This window comes from Doryrhamphus excisus, chromosome 6, assembly GCF_030265055.1.
Source record: "Doryrhamphus excisus isolate RoL2022-K1 chromosome 6, RoL_Dexc_1.0, whole genome shotgun sequence".
Taxonomy (NCBI): Eukaryota; Metazoa; Chordata; class Actinopteri; order Syngnathiformes; family Syngnathidae; genus Doryrhamphus; species Doryrhamphus excisus.
Window position 1 is genome coordinate 4,997,304 of NC_080471.1, and position 21,132 is coordinate 5,018,435.

The 21,132-nt window shown below is 38.0% G+C and overlaps 1 protein-coding gene across 3 annotated transcripts in view; it reads right to left on the reverse strand.

Moving 5' to 3' along the window:
* Nucleotides 1-21,132, reverse strand: part of enox2 (ecto-NOX disulfide-thiol exchanger 2) — a 197,808-nt gene that overhangs the window by 43,918 nt on the left and 132,758 nt on the right. For all 3 annotated transcript variants that reach the window (XM_058076577.1, XM_058076578.1, XM_058076579.1), the window contains one exon: nucleotides 5,623-5,778. In XM_058076577.1, coding sequence (XP_057932560.1) covers nucleotides 5,623-5,778 — 156 coding nt within the window. The remainder of the gene's footprint in view (nucleotides 1-5,622; nucleotides 5,779-21,132) is intronic.

The following is a 21,132-nucleotide window of genomic DNA, read 5'->3' on the forward strand; positions in this document are numbered from 1 at the left end:
AACATTTTTGAGACCAAATACACCACTGTTATAATGACAAATAATAATGTATCATAATGCAGTTTCAGTGCATTTTCTTTAAAGGGGATATTCATTCATTCATTCATTCATTTTCTACCGCTTTTCCTCATGAGGGTCGCGGGGGTGCTGGAGCCTATCCCAGCTGTCTTCAGGCGAGAGGCGGGGTACACCCTGGACTGGTGGCCAGCCAATCACAGGGCACATATAGACAAACAACCATTCACACTCACATTCATACCTATGGACAATTTGGAGGGTGGAATTGAACCCTGGTTTCCTAGCTGTGAGGTCTGAGCGCTAAGCACTCGACCCCCGTGTAGCCTTAAGGAGATATTATACTCATTTATTTGTAATGTGATTAATGTGTAATGTGATTAATTTTTATTTGTCTAATCGTTTATAGACATTTTGGCTAAATATCCTGTGGAAGTTATGATTGAAACGCAATGCTTGAAATGTACCGCCTCTTGCCCAAAGACAGCTGGGGTAGGCTCCAGCATACCTGCGACCCTAGTGAGGATAAGTGGCATAGAAAATATATGGATGGATGGATGTATGTATCTTTTTAAGGTAGAAACAACCTTTTATTTTCTTTACGCTTTCTTTGGGTCTATACTGTACCATGTCTACATAGTCCAAGAACACAATATTCTGTGTGCCTTGAAAAATCTGTCAAAATCATCAAAAAATGGCCGATATCGAGAGGGACGGCCTTTGAAAAATGGCTTGGATTGGATGAGCTCCTGAGCCCAGGGGGACAAAAAAGGAGAACCAGAGAGAAAGTTAGATGTTTGGTAGTGTTGTGTATGTAGCAAGATTACACAAAAACAACGGAATACTGCAAGAAATGTCCTGCATTGTATTCTTCCACATGTAAACTATGGGAACACTTACACAAGCGGATGGGCGCCATGCTTGGGTACACAAAGTATCCGTGATGCGGTACATCAATGGATTTGCAATGTATGTGTGTTTTTATTAACATTCTAAATTTATGAGGTTGTTTTTTTTTTTTTTCCCAGTTCTAGCATGATGTACTACTGTAAACGTGATGACTGCAAAGACCAACATGACCGAGTGATGCAACGCCGCTGCCACCATTCATTTTCCAAATACAAAAACATCCATTCTGGCTTCACAGTCAAATCTACAGCCAACGCGCCAGCAACAAACTGGTCTTCTTTGACAAAAATCAAACCTATCATCTGTTCCTTCAGATGTCTGCTTCTTTTTGGGATGGCTGAGAGATTAAGTGCTTCATGCGGCATATTGCAAAAGCCAAACAGATCTGAAGGCGAGACAGGAGATGAGAAGAAAAAAAATGCAATAAAGGCTTATAATCACCGTGATAAATAAAACCAGCGCTGGGTCCAAAATAGACTCGGGCTTCAATCTTCCAATTCATAACAGAAATGTTGAAGAAGTTCAAGATGGTGGCATTAGAAGATGGCGTGGATCTAATCCTGTGCCAGTATCATCTCTACTTGACTTACTGACTATTTTAGCAGTCAACAGGTGAAACTGGACTGGAGGGGAATCATCTTCTCTCACTCTTTTACTACTTTACATTGTACTACACTATATCACATTACCTTACTATCACTATACTTTTACTACTTTACATTGTACTACACTATATCACATTACCTTACTATCACTATACTTTTACTACTTTACATTGTACTACACTATATCACATTACCTTACTATCACTATACTTTTACTACTTTACATTGTACTACACTATATCACATTACCTTACTATCACTATACTTTTACTACTTTACATTGTACTACACTATATCACATTACCTTACACTACACTACACTTTTACTACTTTACATTGTACTACACTATATCACATTACCTTACACTACACTATACTTTTACTACTTTACATTGTACTACACTATATCACATTACCTTACTATCACTATACTTTTACTACTTTACATTGTACCTAACTACACTATATCACATTACCTTACACTACACTATACTTTTACTACTTTACATTGTACTACACTATATCACATTACCTTACTATCACTATACTTTTACTACTTTACATTGTACTACACTATATCACATTACCTTACACTACACTACACTTTTACTACTTTACATTGTACTACACTATATCACATTACCTTACACTACACTACACTTTTACTACTTTACATTGTACCTAACTACACTATATCACATTACCTTACACTACACTATACTTTTACTACTTTACATTGTACTACACTACACTGTATCACATTACCTTACACTACACTATACTTTTACTACTTTACATTGTACTACACTATATCACATTACCTTACACTACACTATACTTTTACTACTTTACATTGTACCTAACTACACTGTATCACATTACCTTACACTACACTATACTTTTACTACTTTACATCGTACTACACTACACTATATGACATTACCTTACACTACACTATACTTTTACTACTTTACATTGTACTACACTATATCACATTACCTTACACTACACTATACTTTTACTACTTTACATTGTACTACACTACACTATATCACATTACCTTACACTACACTACACTTTTACTACTTTACATTGTACTACACTACCCTATATCACATTACCTTACACTACACTATACTTTTCTACTTTACATTGTACTACACTACATATAATACATTACCTTACACTACACTACACTTTTACTACTTTACATTGTACTACACTACACTATATCACATTACCTTACACTACACTACACTTTTACTACTTTACATTGTACTACACTATATCACATTACCTTACACTACACTACACTTTTACTACTTTACATTGTACTACACTATATCACATTACCTTACACTACACTGTTACACTACACTTTTCTACTTTACATTGTACTACACTATATTGCACTACACTTTTCTACTTTACATTGTACTACAGTACATTGTACTACACTATACGGCATTACCTTACACTACACTTTTCTACATTACATTGTACTACACTATACGGCATTACCTTAACTACACTATGTCACACTACACTTTTCTACATTAGATTGTACTGCACTATATGACATTGCATAACACCTTTCTACATTACATTGTACTACAACATACAACATTACTTTACACTACACTATGTTACACTACACTTTTCTACTTTACATTGTACTACACTATGTTACACTACACTTTTCTACATGAATCTACAGTACACAACATTCCGTCCTAGTTTTATAGATACATGAATTTATACTACACTATACTACATTGCGTTATACTATACTACACTACAGTGTACATTACACTCCACTATACTACATTATACACTAGTTTTCTACATTACATTATAGTACACTATACTACTTTACATCACATTACACTATACTACATTACGTTACACTAGATTTCTACATGACATTATACTACACTACATTATGTTACACTATACTACATTACATTACACTGCACTATACTACATTATGTTACACTATAGTTAGTTAGCTTTTTACATGACATTATACTACATTGCATTACATTACGTTACACTAGTTTTCTACATTCAATTATACTATACCATAGTATATTACATTACACTATACTACATTATGTTACACTACATGTTTCTACATTAGATTATACTATAATATAGTACATTACTTTACACCATACTACACTACAGTATATTGCATTACACTATACTACAATATTATGTTACACTACACGTTTCTGCATTAGATTATACTGTACTATAGTACATTACATTACACCGTACTAGACTATAGTACAGTAAACTACACTTTACGTAACAGTATATCACAATACACTTCATTATGTCACACACTTCTACATTACACTAAGCAACATTAAACTATACTGCATATGACACTATATTGTATTGACTACATATATTATACTATAGTACACCTTATTCTACATTACACTTCACTACAGTACACGACATTATATGATACTTGACTACTGTATTTTGACAATACTACACTACACTGCACTGTATTACGCTGCACTACACTACATGACACAAAACTGTGCTACACTATATTGTACTACATGATACTACAATACATGATACTACAATACATGGCATTAAACCTGACTGCCCTACAATACACTACATGATATTACAGTACACTTGGCTCCTAGTAGTACTTTGCTATGACTACTACTGTGTTTTTAGTGGAAATGCTGCTACGCTCCCAAATGTGACTCAGTCAAGAACATTTGTCTGACTTCAAGATGACATAGAAGAAGAAAAAAAAACAAAAAAACGGAAGAAATCCCGGGGCATAAACTTTTCTCTGAAAACGGCGGCGAGGTGCTACCAGTGACAGCGCTTCCGTTCTAACTCTGAATAATTGGGGAGGCGAGGCGAGGCTAGGATGAATAGTGCTTGCATAAACAAATGTGACCTGGAAATATCACCAGGCGGGTCTTTTGTTTTTGATTCCTCATTATGACGAACAGCCTCCGCACAAACAAACAACACTTTATTTCAGTTTCTCTTCTAATAAATACCCATGTCAGCTAAAAGTAGCCTTGCATTAAATGACTCCATATTTACAGCAAAAGGTGATAACTCACATCAACATCAAATCTTTGTGTATTGCTGCAAAACAAAACAACTCCAATACTGTGACCGTGATTTCTTAGGTTCTTACGAGAGTTCAACTAAAACCTGCAAGTTCTAAATCAGGGGTATCAAACTCAATTTACTTGGGGGCCACTGGAGCTAGGGTCTGGGTGAGACTGGGCCACATCAGGTTTTCCCCCCCAAAAAAAACAAAAAAAAAAACGCATTTATTAAAAACAGAAAAATATACAAACTTTTTCAGTGCTTTGGTTCCGATTTTCTATAATAAAAGCTCGGATAAAACATTGCACTGTTCTCAAATATCTTAATTTTTATTTTTCTGCACAAAATAAGATGAAAAATAAACAAATAAAGAATAAAGAAAATCAATCAATCAGTAATAAATAAATATAATAATAATAATAAAACGGCAAATAATAAAAACTTAAGAAACCACATATAGTTGGTGGGTAGGCAAATGATTTTTTTCAGATTAAAATGAACAAAGCATTATTAGAGCCCTGTAGACATGACAAAACACGACTATAGTCACATTTATACTCTTTTTATTTACAACATATTGCGCAACTGCAGGGTCTTGAGACACATGCTAACTCGCAAACTAGAGAGCTAGCGACCTAAACGGTAGCCTGCAAGTTATTTCCTTTAAACTTAAATAGCCAAAAACTTACCACTTCCACACGGATAGGGAGCATAACTATTAACAGTTATTTAACCTTTAACATGAACATTAATCAAACGTAATAATTTTTTCTGGGTACATGATACCATACAGCATCCATATCAAACTTGCACGGGCCGCACTAACATTAAACTTTCATATCAAGGCGGGGGCCTCAAACTAGTGTCCTGCGGGCCACATTTGGCCCGCGGGCCGCGTGTTTGAGACCCCTGTTCTAAAGCATGATTTGATGCTGTGATGAAGTGTGGCGATGGAAGCGATGGAGTAGACAGCACAGCCAAGCGTATGACTTACTGGGGTTGGGCGGGAAGAGGGTGCAGCTCTTGCAGTGGATGATCTCCTTGACAACCGGGACGTCGTGCGACAGGGGTGCGGGCACCATGCCAAGGCCGGGCATCATGGGGTTGATGGGTGTGATCCCAGCCATCATTCCCAGGTTGGGGTCAAAGTCTGGGAAGGGGAATAGACGCAGCCAATCAGACGTCACGTCATCATACGCTACACTGACTTGTCCCGACAGTTGAAAGACTCACTCATTCATTCAGTATGCGGTTATCGCCATTCATGACTAAATCATGTCGTAAACAAGCTGCATTATTCAAACCCCAGCATGGTGAGTTCCACTGCGACACTTTGCCCTCTTTCACTTTGTGTTGTTCACTTTTGTTCACCAACAATCACAAGAAGAAAAGTCAACCAATGAAAGGTAAAAACATCAAAACAAAGGTAACAATCAGAATGCACACATCCTGATTAGCAGCTCAGAGCTGGAACGAAAATCCACGCATCACAACAGAGACATTTTATTGGCAAAATTGATTCGGAGTGAAGCCGCACACCTACACACACAATCACATTCCTGGTTTTGGTTTCAAGTTCAGTCTGTGCTGTACAGATAAACAAATAAATATGGCGGGGGGGGGGGGGGGGGGGGGTTGGGCATGACAAAAAATAATTAGGAAACACTGCTGTAAGGTCAAAAATACATGGAAAATGATTTAAAAACAGGAAGCAGAACTGGAGGTAGCATAGATGAGGATGCTGAGGTTCTCATTGGGAGTGACCAGGATGGATAGGATCAGGAACGAGTACATCAGAGGGACATTACATGTTAGAGGCCTTGGAGATAATGGTAATGGTTTTATTTCATTTGAACATGCATCAGATTACAATTGAATGCATCCCATAATCAGTTCCCAGTTCCACATGTCCAAAAGGAGTAGGAAGAAGCAAAGCTTATTAAATCCTACCCCTCCATCTGGTACTTTTACAATCACTAACTGTTACATTTGTTCACTTCCTGCTTTCCATAATACAGTATTTTTTTTTTGTCCCGTATCGAAGTACGAGGTGATATGACCATACAATGACATAATGTGTACCATAGTAACTTTTTAGGTAATTGGTTGTTTTTTGCCTTATGCATTATTTTAGCTATTTGAAGATGAACTATATCAGCAAGTTGAAGTATTTGTGATTTTAGAAATAAGGAGTTAGTATGTTCTCTGTAGGCGGCATTATGAATTATCCTTACTGACTTTTTTTGCAGTACATTTAGCGAGTGAAGATTGCTTTTATAGTTATTATCCCATATTTCCACACAATAAGTAAGATATGGTAGAACCAGAGAGCAATAAAGAGTGTGGAGTGATTTCTGATTGAGAACAAATTTTGCTTTGTTCAATATTGAAATATTTCTGGCCACCTTATGTTGTATATTTGTAATATGAGGTTTCCAGTTCATATTTTCATCTATTGTGATCCCCAGAAATGTATTTTCCTTCACACTTTCAATGTCTACACTGAAGTCAGTTATCGGCCAGACTGAGATGGTTGGGACATGTCCAGAGGAGAGATAGTGAATATATTGGTAGAAGGATGCTGCCAGGTAGGAGGCGTAGAGGAAGACCAAAGAGGAGGTTTATGGATGTAGTGAAGGAGGACATGAGGGTAGTTGGTGTGAGAGAGACAGATGCAGAAGACAGGGTTGGATGGAGGAGATTGATTGGCTGTGTTGACCCCTGAAGGGAAAAGCCCAAAGAGAAAGAATAAGATTCCACCAAATATCTAAATAAGACTATCGTATCACGTTTTGTAGCATGTCAACTAGCAAAAAAATGTAATATTAATCATGTATTAAGTAAAAAGGGACTGTGGGATACGTGGTCAAGGATTTAATTAGGATGTGTACCATAAACAACGTTAGACATACGGATTCCATTTCCATGCAGGATGAATGTGCAGTAAATCCAATGCAGAGCCAGCTACATATACAGCACTAAATGGAAATGGATACCATAATTCCTTATAAATGAAGGTAGTGGGAGAATGGAGAAATAAGCACGTTAACGTACGGAGAGACTTGGAATAGATCCCCGAAGCCAGAGAGGATGTAATAAATACGTAAGTTATAAAACAAGCTGCAATAATGAGCAGAGAGAAATAAGCGGCGCTCAACGAGAGTAGTGCACAAATTGTATCAGGCAACGGTGCTTTGCCAATAAATCCCTTTGAATTGAATTGAAAGACGGCGACATGCGGGGAATACAGCAATATTTATAGAAGGATGGTGAGATGCACTTGTGCGCCGTATTTGCTTGTGTCAATCAAACGTATGAAGCAGGCATGAAGCGGCGCAGTGGGTAATGACAATAAAAGTCTCATTATTTATTTCCTCCTCAGGAGTTCCCTCCTTTCCATTTGTGCAGAAGTGCTGCAGGATACGTTTCATCACCAGCGTGCTGTTATTTCCTGCCTGCTTCTAACCACGTCTGGCCACATCAACACTCCAAGGGACATGTTCATATCGGCGTGCATATTGGGACACGTTGTTGACGTATTTATGACGTACAATTGTTCATCTTTCAAGCTAATATCATATATGGTAATGGTTTTATTTCATTTGAACATGCATCAGATTACAATTGAATGCATCACATAATCAGTTCCCAGTTCCACATGTCCAAAAGGAGTAGGAAGAAGCAAAGCTTATTAAATTCTACCCCTCCATCTGGTACTTTTACAATCACTAACTGTTACATTTGTTCACTTCCTGCTTTCTATAATACACTTTAAGGGTTTTTTTTTTAATAATGTACCTCATACCAAAGTACTCGGTGATATGAGTATCCAATGCCATAATGGGTACCATAGTAAGTGTCAATATAGTGATATATATAGCACATCATGACTGGTTCAAGACTCTTCATCCTTGTATTTAGCAAACATCAACTGCTTGTATTGTTTCTTGAATTGGCTCATCGTTGTGCATTGTTTGATTTCCTTACTCAATCCATTCCATTGGTTATTTTTAGCCTTATGCATTATTTTAGCTGTTTGAAGATGAACTATATCAGCAAGTTGAAGTATTTGTGATTTTAGAAATAAGGAGTTAGTATGTTCTCTGTAGGCGGCATTATGAATTATCCTTACTGACCTTTTTTGCAGTACATTTAGCCAGTGAAGATTGCTTTTATAGTTATTATCCCATATTTCCACACAATAAGTAAGCTATGGTAGAACCAAAGAGCAATACAGAGTGTAGAGTATATATAAGTATAAGTAAGTATAAGTATATATAGTATATATAGAAGTAGAAATTGCAATTCCCTGAATTCCCTGATGACAATATTGCTAGTTAGTATATCCCAAAATAGGATAAACAAGACATGAGAGTCCGTGTTTGTCTCTCAGCGTTCACTCAAAGTCAGATGTGCAAACATTTTAACAACTAAAAAAAAGAATATAAAACAAGATAACAGGACCAGCGTTGTCACAGAAATCGGCTGCCGATCAATCGGATAACTCCTAATATTAACACTTTAAGTCTCAAAGGTAACTAATGAAAACAAACACTTAAACATAATAACATAAGCAAGTTAAGTGCAGTGTAATCTGGTCAGTTTTTGGTACTGAAGAAAGTACTTCCAGGTAGTTGGTGGGGTCAAAAAAGAATACGGCATGCATTCTGAAGGGTAAAATATTTGCATCATCGTCTCAACTTCATGTCCAAAAATCTGAACTATCCCTTTAATATTAAGACTTAAAAGCAATGAAACTACATCTTAGGTATAAATAATCAATATTAAATGTCACACAAGTGTACAAAGAAGTTAAACACCATGAAACGTTTAAAGTCAACAAATGTGTTTATATTTATTCTTTTTTTACCGCTGAACCTCACAAGGGTCGCGGGGGTGCTCGAGCCTATCCCAGCTGTCTTCGAGCGAAAGGCGGGGTACACCCTGGACTGGTGGCCAGCCAATCACAGGGCACATATAGACAAACAACCATTCACACTCACATTCATACCTATGGACAATTTGGAGTGGCCAATTAACCTAGCATGTTTTTGGAATGTGGGAGGAAACCGGAGTACCCGGATGGCCGAGGGTGGGATTGAACTCCTGGCTGTGGGGTGTGCGCACTAACCACTCGACCGCCGTGCAGCCCGCTGTGTATAAATGATCGTATTTACTTTTCACTAAGCATGGTCTGGTACGAGGATAACTTATAAAAGTAAAAGTATCACAGTATAAGTAGGACTATAAAATGTGTTATTTTGAAATATATTTCTTGAAAAAACTTACCCTCCACCTATGTCTCCTTCTTACATCTCCACAGTTGGTGAACCTCCACGTGAGTCGTATGACGACCGACAACGGCGACAACAGCTCGGCCGTAACGGCGCCACTCGATGCTAACGAGGCAGCTAACGACCTTTGGCAACAAATCAACCACCAAGTTCCGACGACGAGGAATAAGACCGGACTGGAAACGGTAGTATGACGTACAATTGTATCGGTTTAGAAAGCGTGGCTTTTTCACAGGAACCCGCTCATACCTACTTGTCACACAAGTGTAAAAAGAAGTTAACCACTCTTAATACAAGCAATAAAAATCCAGTCTTAACGACAAAGATGTCTTTCAACCAGCAGGCGAGAACATGAAGGCTGGGATGCTCATATAGGAATCCAATGAGAAGCACATTAGACGGCCTGCTTGGGGTCCAGGTGGCAGGACCATCTCGCCTCATTAAGGAATATTACACAGACGCCGCCCATGTCCTCCCCCAAAGCGCCACCTGCCACCGCGTGCCTCTTCCAAGGAACTTTTATGCTGGGAATCAGTGGGAGGAGAGAGGAAGCCTGACGGAGAAACCTTTTGATATTTCCCTGGTTGATGAGGTGCTCCAGATGTAATTATGGTGAACAAACCTCCAGGAATGACGTTGAAGAAGAAGAAGAAGAAGAAGACGATGTGTTGGCAGGGATTGTGCAACAGGGAAGAGAATTCTCGGTCTGAAGCACAAAGATAAGCAAAGTGAAAAGGATCAGACGCGTATATGGTGGTGTGGTGGGCGGGTAGACCCTGGCCCAGCTTTCTTCTTCTTCTTCTTCTTCTTCAGGAAGACCTCTCTGAATCTCTCTGTGGACTTTCCACCAACGCAAAGATAAAAACCCATCCCTGTTTGTCATTCCCAACAGCCTCTTGTGTCCATAAGTGTGAAAACATCGTCAGGCCTCTCAAAAGAAGATGGACGAAAGCTGATTGCCTGAATTCGCACTAGTGGGAATTCAAACTAAATTAGGTGGGAAGACAGACGTTGCACTTTTTCTTCTGCTTTTTTGGCACACATACTCCAAAACAAGGAGCAGCTAACAGAATACGTGAAGTACCGGGTTCAATGTACACCATAGTAGGAAAAATCTCATTCTCAAAACCACAAAAATGTTGCATCATAGCATTTCTACTAGGGATGATTGATGATTGCTTTTATGCTGCCAATCACCAATCAATCATTCATTCATTTTCTACCGCTTATCCTCACGAGGGTCACATGGGTGCTGGAGCCTATCCCAGCTGTCTTCGGGCGAGAGGCGGTGTACACTCTGGACTGGTGGCCAGCCAATCACAGGGCACATATAGACAAATAGACAAACAACCATTCACACTCACATTCATACCTATGGACAATTTGGAGTGGCCAATTAACCTAGCATGTTTTTGGAATGTGGGAGGAAACCGGAATACTCAGAGAAAAAACCCACTCATGGGGAGAACATGCAAACTCCACACAGAGATGCCCGAGCAGGGAATCGAACCCTTGTCTCCCACTGTGCAGCCGACGATGATACATTAAACAAATTACCAGTAACTTCAATATAAAAGAGATTATTGCATACTTGTCGATGAATGCTCAAAGAGAGGTGTTTTCTCATGCACTCCACATCTTTAAAGTAAAAAAAAAAAAGAAGTTGTTATATTATAATGAACTTCATTTCAGAAATAACAACCTCTGTCCAATTATTGCCTGCTTCCAATTAACACTGCATCTTCTTTGCAGTTTAGGTAAATAAACGCCCCGGCTATAATTACAGCCTTCATGTTTTGTGCATCACTGAGTATCGGGCTTAAAAAACAGCAGCCATGAATAGAAATGTCTGTCAGAAAGTCCCGCTTTAGCTATGTAATATTTTCCAACACACACACACACACACACACACACACACACAGAGGATTCATAAAGTCTTAGCCTCTCCACTCTTGTCCGCCTCCACACTCTGCCTAAACATCTGGCAACGTACCAGAGCTGGCGGCTCCCAGGAAGTCAACACAAAGGGACACAGCAGTCAAGTCCAAGGATTGGGAAAAGTGCTTACGGCAAAGGAATGACCTCCCAGATAATGTGTGATGCTAATCCAGGTGAGGCACAAAAACACACACACACAAAAAAAAAAAAACACCCGTGTTCTGTCTAGGAGGGAGATGGTGATCTTCTGTGCTACACTTTTTTTTTTTTTTTTTTTTTAAGGAATGAAGAGTGATGAAGTATGACATGAGTTGAAATATATTCGGCTGCTATGGATTTAAGTGTGTAGCGTATATATTTGCATGAGGGGATGAGGACGAGTAGGTTGGGCAGACAAAGGAGTGGTTGTTTATCCAAGGAACAATGGTTTATCCCCGGAGCCTGCTTATCTAGTCTGCATGGTGTATGTCTGTTGCGGCATAAGTATGTGCATCTCAATGAACCCTGATCAACTTGCAAATGTATTTGTAAAATGAAACTGTGTATGTGTGTGAGGGAGACGGAGGGAGTGTGTTAATCCTGCACATCTTCCTGCTGTCAGCTGAGAATCACAGAAAAAACGAAAAAAATAAAAACAACATTATGACACAAATCCATCAGCGCATATTTAATAGATAAGCAATTATGATTCTACAGCCGTTATTTACCAGGAAGCGGTGTTAGGTGATAAGGGTTTGGGTGAAGCCTATTGTGAGTTGAATGTAAATCAACCAGTGACTGATATAACTTTGATGATGGTGATGTAAACTACTGCTGGTCTAACACATCCAATACTCTAATAATATAATAATAATAATATTAATAATAATAATAATAATAATAATAATAATAATAATAATAATAATAATAATAATAATAATAATAATAATAATAATAATAATAATAATAATAATAATAATATATTCTAATAAAATAAACACACACACTAATATTATGTTATCATGTAAGGATAATTCATAATGCCGCCAACAGAGAACATACTAACTAGCGCCAGTGACCCTACAGGAAGTGAATAGGGTGTGTCTCAGGGAGCGTCTATAAATAGTAAGGAATGAGTTTACACAAAATGATTAAGAAATTCCAAGATAAGACAAAAAAAAAAAAAAGCGGGCTTTGCTACACATCTTAAAAATACAGCTGAATAAACTGTCTAAACTCCAGCATTAAGGATTCACTTTATTGCCTGGTACAACTAAAGGTATTTTTGTTCTTACAAATATAATGATGACGACAACATAGCTTGTTAGAGTGTAATTAAAGTACACATTACATTATTACAATATTACATTGCTCTCTGGTTCTACCATATCTTACTTATTGTGTGGAAATATGGGCTAATAACTATAAAAGCAATCTTCACTGGCTAAATGTACTGCAAAAAAGGCCAGTAAGGATAATTCATAATGCCGCCTACAGAGAACATACTAACTCCTTATTTCTAAAATCACAAATACTTCAACTTGCTGATATAGTTCATCTTCAAACAGCTAAAATAATGCATAAGGCTAAAAATAAGCAATTAGCTAAAAATGTCATCCAATACTTCTCTACAAGAGAGGAGAAATATGATCTCAGGGAAGAAGTACATTTGAAACACTTCTATGCTAGGACTACGTTATGCTAGCCATAGCATTTCAGTATGTGGAATCAAACTATGGAATGGATTGAGTAAGGAAATCAAACAATGCACAACGATGAGCCAATTCAAGAAACAATACAAGCAGTTGATGTTTGCTAAATACAAGGATGAAGAGTCTTGAACCAGTCATGATGTGCTATATATATCACTATATTGACACGCACTATGGTACACATTATGGCATTTGTACTCAAGTACAAGGTGCATTATAAAAAAAAACAAAAAAACCTTAAACTGTATTATGGGAAGCAGGAAGTGAACAAATGTAACAGTTACTGATTGTAAAAGTACTAGATGGAGGGGTAGGATTTAATAAGCTTTGCTTCTTCCTACTCCTTTTGGACATGTGGAACTGGGAACTGATTATGTGATGCATTCAATTGTAATCTGATGCATGTTCAAATGAAATAAAACCATTACCATGTATTGCCCATCTATGAAGTTATCAGTGGTTGACTTTGTAGTTCCTTGCTAACTAACAGTTATACCACAAATGTCTGCTTTTCTTATTCATTGAAGGCTGCAAAATAACCCAATGTGGAGTTAAAGAAAGATGGAAGTGACAGCATTTTAATAACAAAGGTAAGAAAAAAAAATCAAGAAATAACTCATGGCAAAACACGAAGGTGGTGTGAAGCTCACTGCCACATCTTGTGATTATTATTGGCATGTTTTTAAGTATTTGCAAAGGATCCATTGGATTTGCATTATTTCTTATGGGATTCAGTTAACGTACAGATTCATTAATGATGCAAACCGAGGTTCCTTTGAAGTATTACACACCATAGTCTGAACATGGTTGCCCTCAGTCTCCTCTTGGATAAAAATGTGTTAGCCACATGCCGATGAGTAAAGTTCCCCTTGCAGTTTCTCTTGGTACTATTCTGGAGTAAAGTACTACACTTGACATTCTCCAACGTTGGTGCCCTCAGTCTCCTCTCAGATAAACATTGTCAACCAAATGCGGAGTAGTGCATAGGCGAGGTCCTTGTTCTCCATTGTTGGTGTTGCATTCAAAGTGGATTTCACAGATTCTCATGATATAATTTTGAAGTGGTCCACAAAACGAGACGAGTACAACCGAGAAAAGGCCGAGAATGGTGATGTTCCAGTCACCTAGTAGATCTTCGAAAGATACGGTCGGTTTTCCACAGCAAGCTTTGAAGCTAATGAGAGCTGCCGGTAATGGTCCTACACTTAACTCAGCCAGTCCTTATGTGACCCTTGGGTCCGGGAGAACTTTAAGAACACCATCTATAGATCACCATCTGGTTCCACTTTAGGCCTGGATGTGCTACAGTGAACACGGGGTGAAGGACAGGCGGGGGAAATAATGAGGACGGCTCCTGGAAGGGGATATCTTCTACATGTCAGATGTCATACAGTAAATGTTCAAACCAGATGTTGGCTCTCACCAGAAAAAAAAAGTTCGGCGAGTCCATGCAGTATTCATGCATCCCAGTTTGTGCCATCATGAATGTTTTTCTTTTAGTACACTGCAATAACTTCATCCCAAATATTCCACTTCCTTAATGTAATACAGTTACGTAAGTTGTACTTCCTTAATGTAATACAGTTAGGTAAGTTGTACTTCCTTAATGTAATACAGTTAGGTAAGTTGTACCGGGACATTTCTTATATCTATCTATTTTATTTTGACATTTATTTTTAACATCCCAGGGACTGTCTTGGGACCAAAGGGTAGAAAGTTTCTTGAATGCACTCAACCCACTCCCCTCTATGTTTTTGATAAATATTAAATATTGTGTGTTTTTTCCATTCATGCCAGGGGAGGGTTATGACAAAAAAGTCTGAAGTTGTGATGCAGTAAAAATATTATTATTATTATTATTATTATTATTATAGTAAATATAATGATATAAATAATAAATATAATAATAATAATAATATATGTATATAATACATTAATATTTATATAATATATAATGTATAATAATAATAATAATAAATACAAAAACATCACATTTATATTACAAATATAAAAAAGTTGTGATGCAGTAAAAAATAATAAAATAATACTAATTGTAATGATATAAATAATATAATAATAATATATTTATATAATACTAGTTAAATAATATATAATAATAATAATAATAATAATAATAATAATAATAATAATAATAATAATAATAATAATAATAATAATAAATATAATGATAAAAATAATAAACATAAATAATACAATAATAATAATAATAATTAATAATAATAATAATAATAATAATAATAAATACATAAAAACATCACATTTATATTACAAATATAAAAAGTCTGAAGTTGTGATGCAGTAAAAATAATAAAATAATAATAATAAATATAATGATATAAATAATAAATATAATAATATATTTATGTAATAATAATAATAATAATAATAATAATAATAATAATAATAATAATAATAATAATAATAATAATAATAATAATAATAATAAATACAAAAACACCACATTTAGATCAAGTATGATGTTTATATGTTTGTGTTTTTATGAAGAGACAAGAAGCAGAACTGGAGGTAGCAGAGATGAGGATGCTGAGGTTCTCATTGGGAGTGACCAGGATGGATAGGATCAGGAAGAAGTACATCAGAGGGACATTACATGTTTGAGGCCTTGGAGATAAAGTCAGACTGAGATGGTTGGGACATGTCCAGAGGAGAGATAGTGAATATATTGGTAGAAGGATGCTGCCAGGTAGGAGGCGTAGAGGAAGACCAAAGAGGAGGTTTATGGATGTAGTGAAGGAGGACATGAGGGTAGTTGGTGTGAGAGAGACAGATGCAGAAGACAGGGTTGGATGGAGGAGATTGATTTGCTGTGGCGACTCCTGAAGGGAAAAGACGAAAGAGAAACTACCCTGAGACTTCTTCTGCAATTCCAAAAGATTCCGTAACCACAAAAAGCCACTACCTTGTTTAAACAAGGGTTGTTGTTGTTACAACACTGTGTTGCATCTGCGCACCATCTGCACAACAAAATCTAATTTGCTCGAACGGATTCCAACAACAAGAAAAAGAAGCAGGCAGCCAGAAGATTACGTCTGCAGCTAATATGATGGTGGAACATACAATCAATACGGACCCCTTCAACCGTTTCACTCCATTGGACTTCATACAACACAAACAACAATTTCCATTCTGACCTTGCGGATCATGTCTTTTACTTCTTGTGTCGTTTGAGCAGCAGCCTTTTGTATGACGGAAGACTCTATTCAAACCTCTCGCTCTTTTGAAATGTTTTCTTCCCTGCGTGTATGCTAGGTGATGCACGAAGAGTGCAATGCTTATCAATGACAACAATGGCAACGGGGCCGTAATCCCAACAACAAACTTGTCTTGTCGCCTCTGGCCCGGCTGCAGTCAAACACTTCAGCGGTGAAAACATGTGCTCCAAAACCTTCCTGGCAAACACAAACGCTTGCAGCTGCATCCGCAGGAATACAACTGTCATCATTGCCACTTGGGTGAAGGCTGAAGTGCATGGAAGGCTTTGCCCTCGTTGCTCTGTTTATTCAGCTGTCTGACTGGACGCATGCACTTGACCACAGGCGCGATTTCACAGGGAAAAAAAAAAAAGAAAAAGAAGAAAATCCTGGCTAACAGAGGATGAAATGTGTAATTTAAGCAGTCGGGTACTGTAATGAATGACAAAGTACACTTAAAGCCGTACGCAAGGAAACACACTTCCAGAAAAAGCAAATGGAAAAGGACAAAGAGCGACGGTGAATTGTCTCACGGTGTTTAGAGGTGAAACGAAAAAGGAGGCAAAGATGATGTTCAGCCATGATGGAGAATCAATAGCTAATCCACCTGGATTAGTTGAAAGTCACAGGGGTGGCTCGGGAGCTAAGATGTGTGGTGTGTGTGTGTGTGGTGTGTGTGTGTGCGCCTCAGAAAATGTCTACTAAAATTATATAAGAGCAGCACAGCCTGCAGATGACATCAAGTGAGTACAGATCTCACATCTCAGCATTCATTCTTCTCATAGTAGATCTTCTCAAGGGATAATAGAAACTGTAGTAGTAGTCAGTGTACAGCTCGTATCGTATAAATAAAATATCGTCATGTTTTCATTCATTCATGTTTCTGCTCGATGAACCGCAGCTCACTAGTATCGGCATCACTCGTGCAGCCATGATGCTACCACCCCCAGGCTTCACAGTCTCTTCACAGCAATCGTCTTGCTATTGTTACTGTATATCTCCACAAAGGACAGCAATGCAGCAGGTACATGGTCTTGGGCTCCACGAGTGCTGCCTGCAATGGGGAGCTGCGGTTCACTGTGGGAAACATAAACTATGTACTGTGACACGGTGAAGCAGATGAGAAGAATCATCACAGGAAACTACGGAAACCTTCTAACGCATCAGTTGGAACCATCTACAACAGCAGCCACGTTTACATGAGGAGTTTTTCTCTTTCCGAATGGAATCTTTCCGAAAGCAATGGTATACATGGAAAGGAATATTCCAATTGCGTGTTTACATGCGCCGCTATAATCAACCAGAATAGTCAATGGGGTATGCCCAGTAAAACGTAAACACCAACATCACGTGATACCGACTTCCTGGAGTTTTTCTTTCACTTGTTGGAATAACTCCGTATTGCCAGTTTTTCCTTCGTCCAGTCTTGAAATTTAGTTTGAATCAAAAACAAACTTTCCTTAGCAGTCCAGTGCCGATTGCTCGCCTCCATTTTTTTAATCGAAGAACGTCTGGATCTGCGTGTTACGTCATATCTCAGCATTCGCTGAAAGAACGCACCCGGGAACAGGAAAAGATAAAGTTCAATCTTGCTAATATTTTATAATTAAGCTCGGCACATGTTTTATATAGATATGTATTTTCTTCTTTAATAAAAGTGGACTTGTGAATGGCGTATAGAAGGGTTTAGATTCTGTTCCACAGATGGCGCTAATGCACACCAAAGCTGCTTGCCAACCGCCAATAAACAACAGAAGAAGAAAAACACCACGAAGAAGAACACAGTCTGACAACTTTCCGATTGAGCGGGTACAAGATACCTCAATCGGATTGGGGAAAAGAATATTCCACTCCTGGGAATCCCATTATATGTTCATTCGGATTAGCACTTTTCTTTGGGAATGAGGAGTATACAAAGGTTACATTCTTTCCGTTTGAGCAAATAACCCAAATGGAATTGGAATATTTGGGTCCACGTATACGTGGCTAATGATGTAAGAGTGGAAGAGGATTCCAGTGTTACCCGGGTGGATTTCAAGCCCAAGAGGATTAAGAAGAGGACCCAATGTGGACATGTGAGGTGTTCTGACTTGTGTTGCCAATAATTGTTGTGTGTTGACTCATTCTCATCCATCATTCCATCCATTTTCTACGATGCTTGACCAGAGATGACTTTGGAAGAGAGGAGGAATACACTCATTTTCAGTGGAGAGTAAATCTAACTGTACACTGACTACTCTAAAGTACATCCAAGCCTTGGTCCACCGACCTATACGTCAGTGACAAGCAAGACTTGAATAAAGGTACCCAAAAAAGTTCTTCTTGTCATCCAAAAATTCTTTTTAAAAAAGTGCCACTGGAGCTGCTCATGTCATGGATTTTAAAACAAAAATATTGGAATTGGGTATCATGTGAACAGAGTTTACTTTCTATAGTGTTGTCCCTTGACAAGTTGCCATAAAATGAAATGTGAAATGTGAGGGATTCAAGCCTACTCATTTTGTGAGATACTGCATAAGATGATGATGATGATGAGAGGATGGAGTCATGAAACATTCAGGAGAAGCACCACCAGATGTTTGCCAGGTGACCCTTCCCCTCCATTCACTTCTTCCCCTTTCATCCCTCCGTTGATGAACAAACACACCAATGAACGCACGCAGAGCCCCAAAATAGGCCGGCTAATTTGGCCTGATTGGAGCTCTTGTCGGGTTGGCGTGGGCGTGAACGTAATATGCTCCGCATGCTCGCATGCTCGCATTCAATGACTTGTTTCTGACTCGGTGACTGGTGCTCGCGTCAACAACCGGCTGGATCCGACTGAGATCTGACGGATAAAAAGAAAATCTTCGCAACAGCTCATACAAGCCACATACATGCATCACAACTTGCTTTTTAGCTGACTCAGCAGTTGAACTCATTCAATGGCAGCCATTTTTCATAAGCTATCCCTATCGGCATCGGCCGTTTTTGATTATTTTGACCGATTTTTCAAGGCACACAGAATATTGTGTTCTATGGCAACACGGACACGGTACTTACCAAAAGAAAAAAAAAGTTTGTCTCTACCTTTTTCAGTTCTTCAGCAGTAAGACACAGGTAAAATCTTTTGTCAACCAAAAAAAGCATTTTTTCTAAATATACATTTCATGTATAACTTTCATTTTGATGCACATTTTTCCATATATATTTACCCAAAATGTCTAAAGAACTATGGCAAAACATAAACAACACAAATATGGTTGTCTTAGTCACATACGATAACCCACACAGAAAGCTTTCTAGATAATCCAGAATCTGCACCTATTCCAGCTGTATTTTGGGGGATTTCGTGCTTCCCGCGAAAACGGTTGTTTGAATTTATTCCCGTTTATTTATTTTTATTCAATTTACTCCGCTGTGGTCGGTCACACCGTTGTTCCGGTATCGTGTCGCTAGCTGCTAACCCAACTTTATAGGTGTTGACAAACGGTAGGAGTTGATAAGAAACTGTGATTCATCTTTTTAAAATATCTGCTTTTGACCCACAGCCATATGTGTTGGATCCCGAATCCAACCCAAAAGTAGAGACTGGACAGTCTGAGGTTTCTCACAAAAAGACGTTACTTCATGATAAGTAGCTTTAGCGTTTTAGCACTAGGTTAACTACAGCATCGGAAAAGTGTGTAATGTTTTATGCGGGACTACTACTGTTTAAAAAACTTGATTGTGGTGGGAAAAGCTATTAACAACCCAGCTTCCTACGTATATGCACGCTCTATAATGCTACACAGACAAGCGCTTTTGCTCCAAATAAACACAATTAGTAACAATTGTTACTGACTGCTTGCTCTTCTGACTCTTCCACATGAAGAAATAATGTTGGAAAGGCGTCAGGCTTCAGCAAGTTTGTCGGCTAGTCCAGCTACATACTGGCCCATGTTCACAAAAGTCCAGTGAGAAATGCCGTTGACAGATTCAAATCATCAGGAATTTCAACCACTTGTGCCTGATGGTGGCGTCGTTAAGAATTGTAAACAAATGTAGCTTCCCCTTTCACCAGAAGAAACACTTCCATTGCTAACAATGTAAACACAGAAGCAGCGCTTGGTTGAGGGCAAAGAGCTTATCTGGCTTACAGCCACGACCATATAAGGAAGCCTGCCCATGTGTGACATCACAAACCTCCAGTTTAACAACGCCCCCTGAAAATAAGTGTTTTGAGCCATCCCAAACTTCTTTCAGGGATTATTTCCAAATGAGCAAATCTCATTATCTGAAACTTTGCTATCATTTAATACAATAATACAACATTTTAACTACATTTATAGGACAGAAAAGTGGAAAAAGCATAATAGGTCCCCTTTAA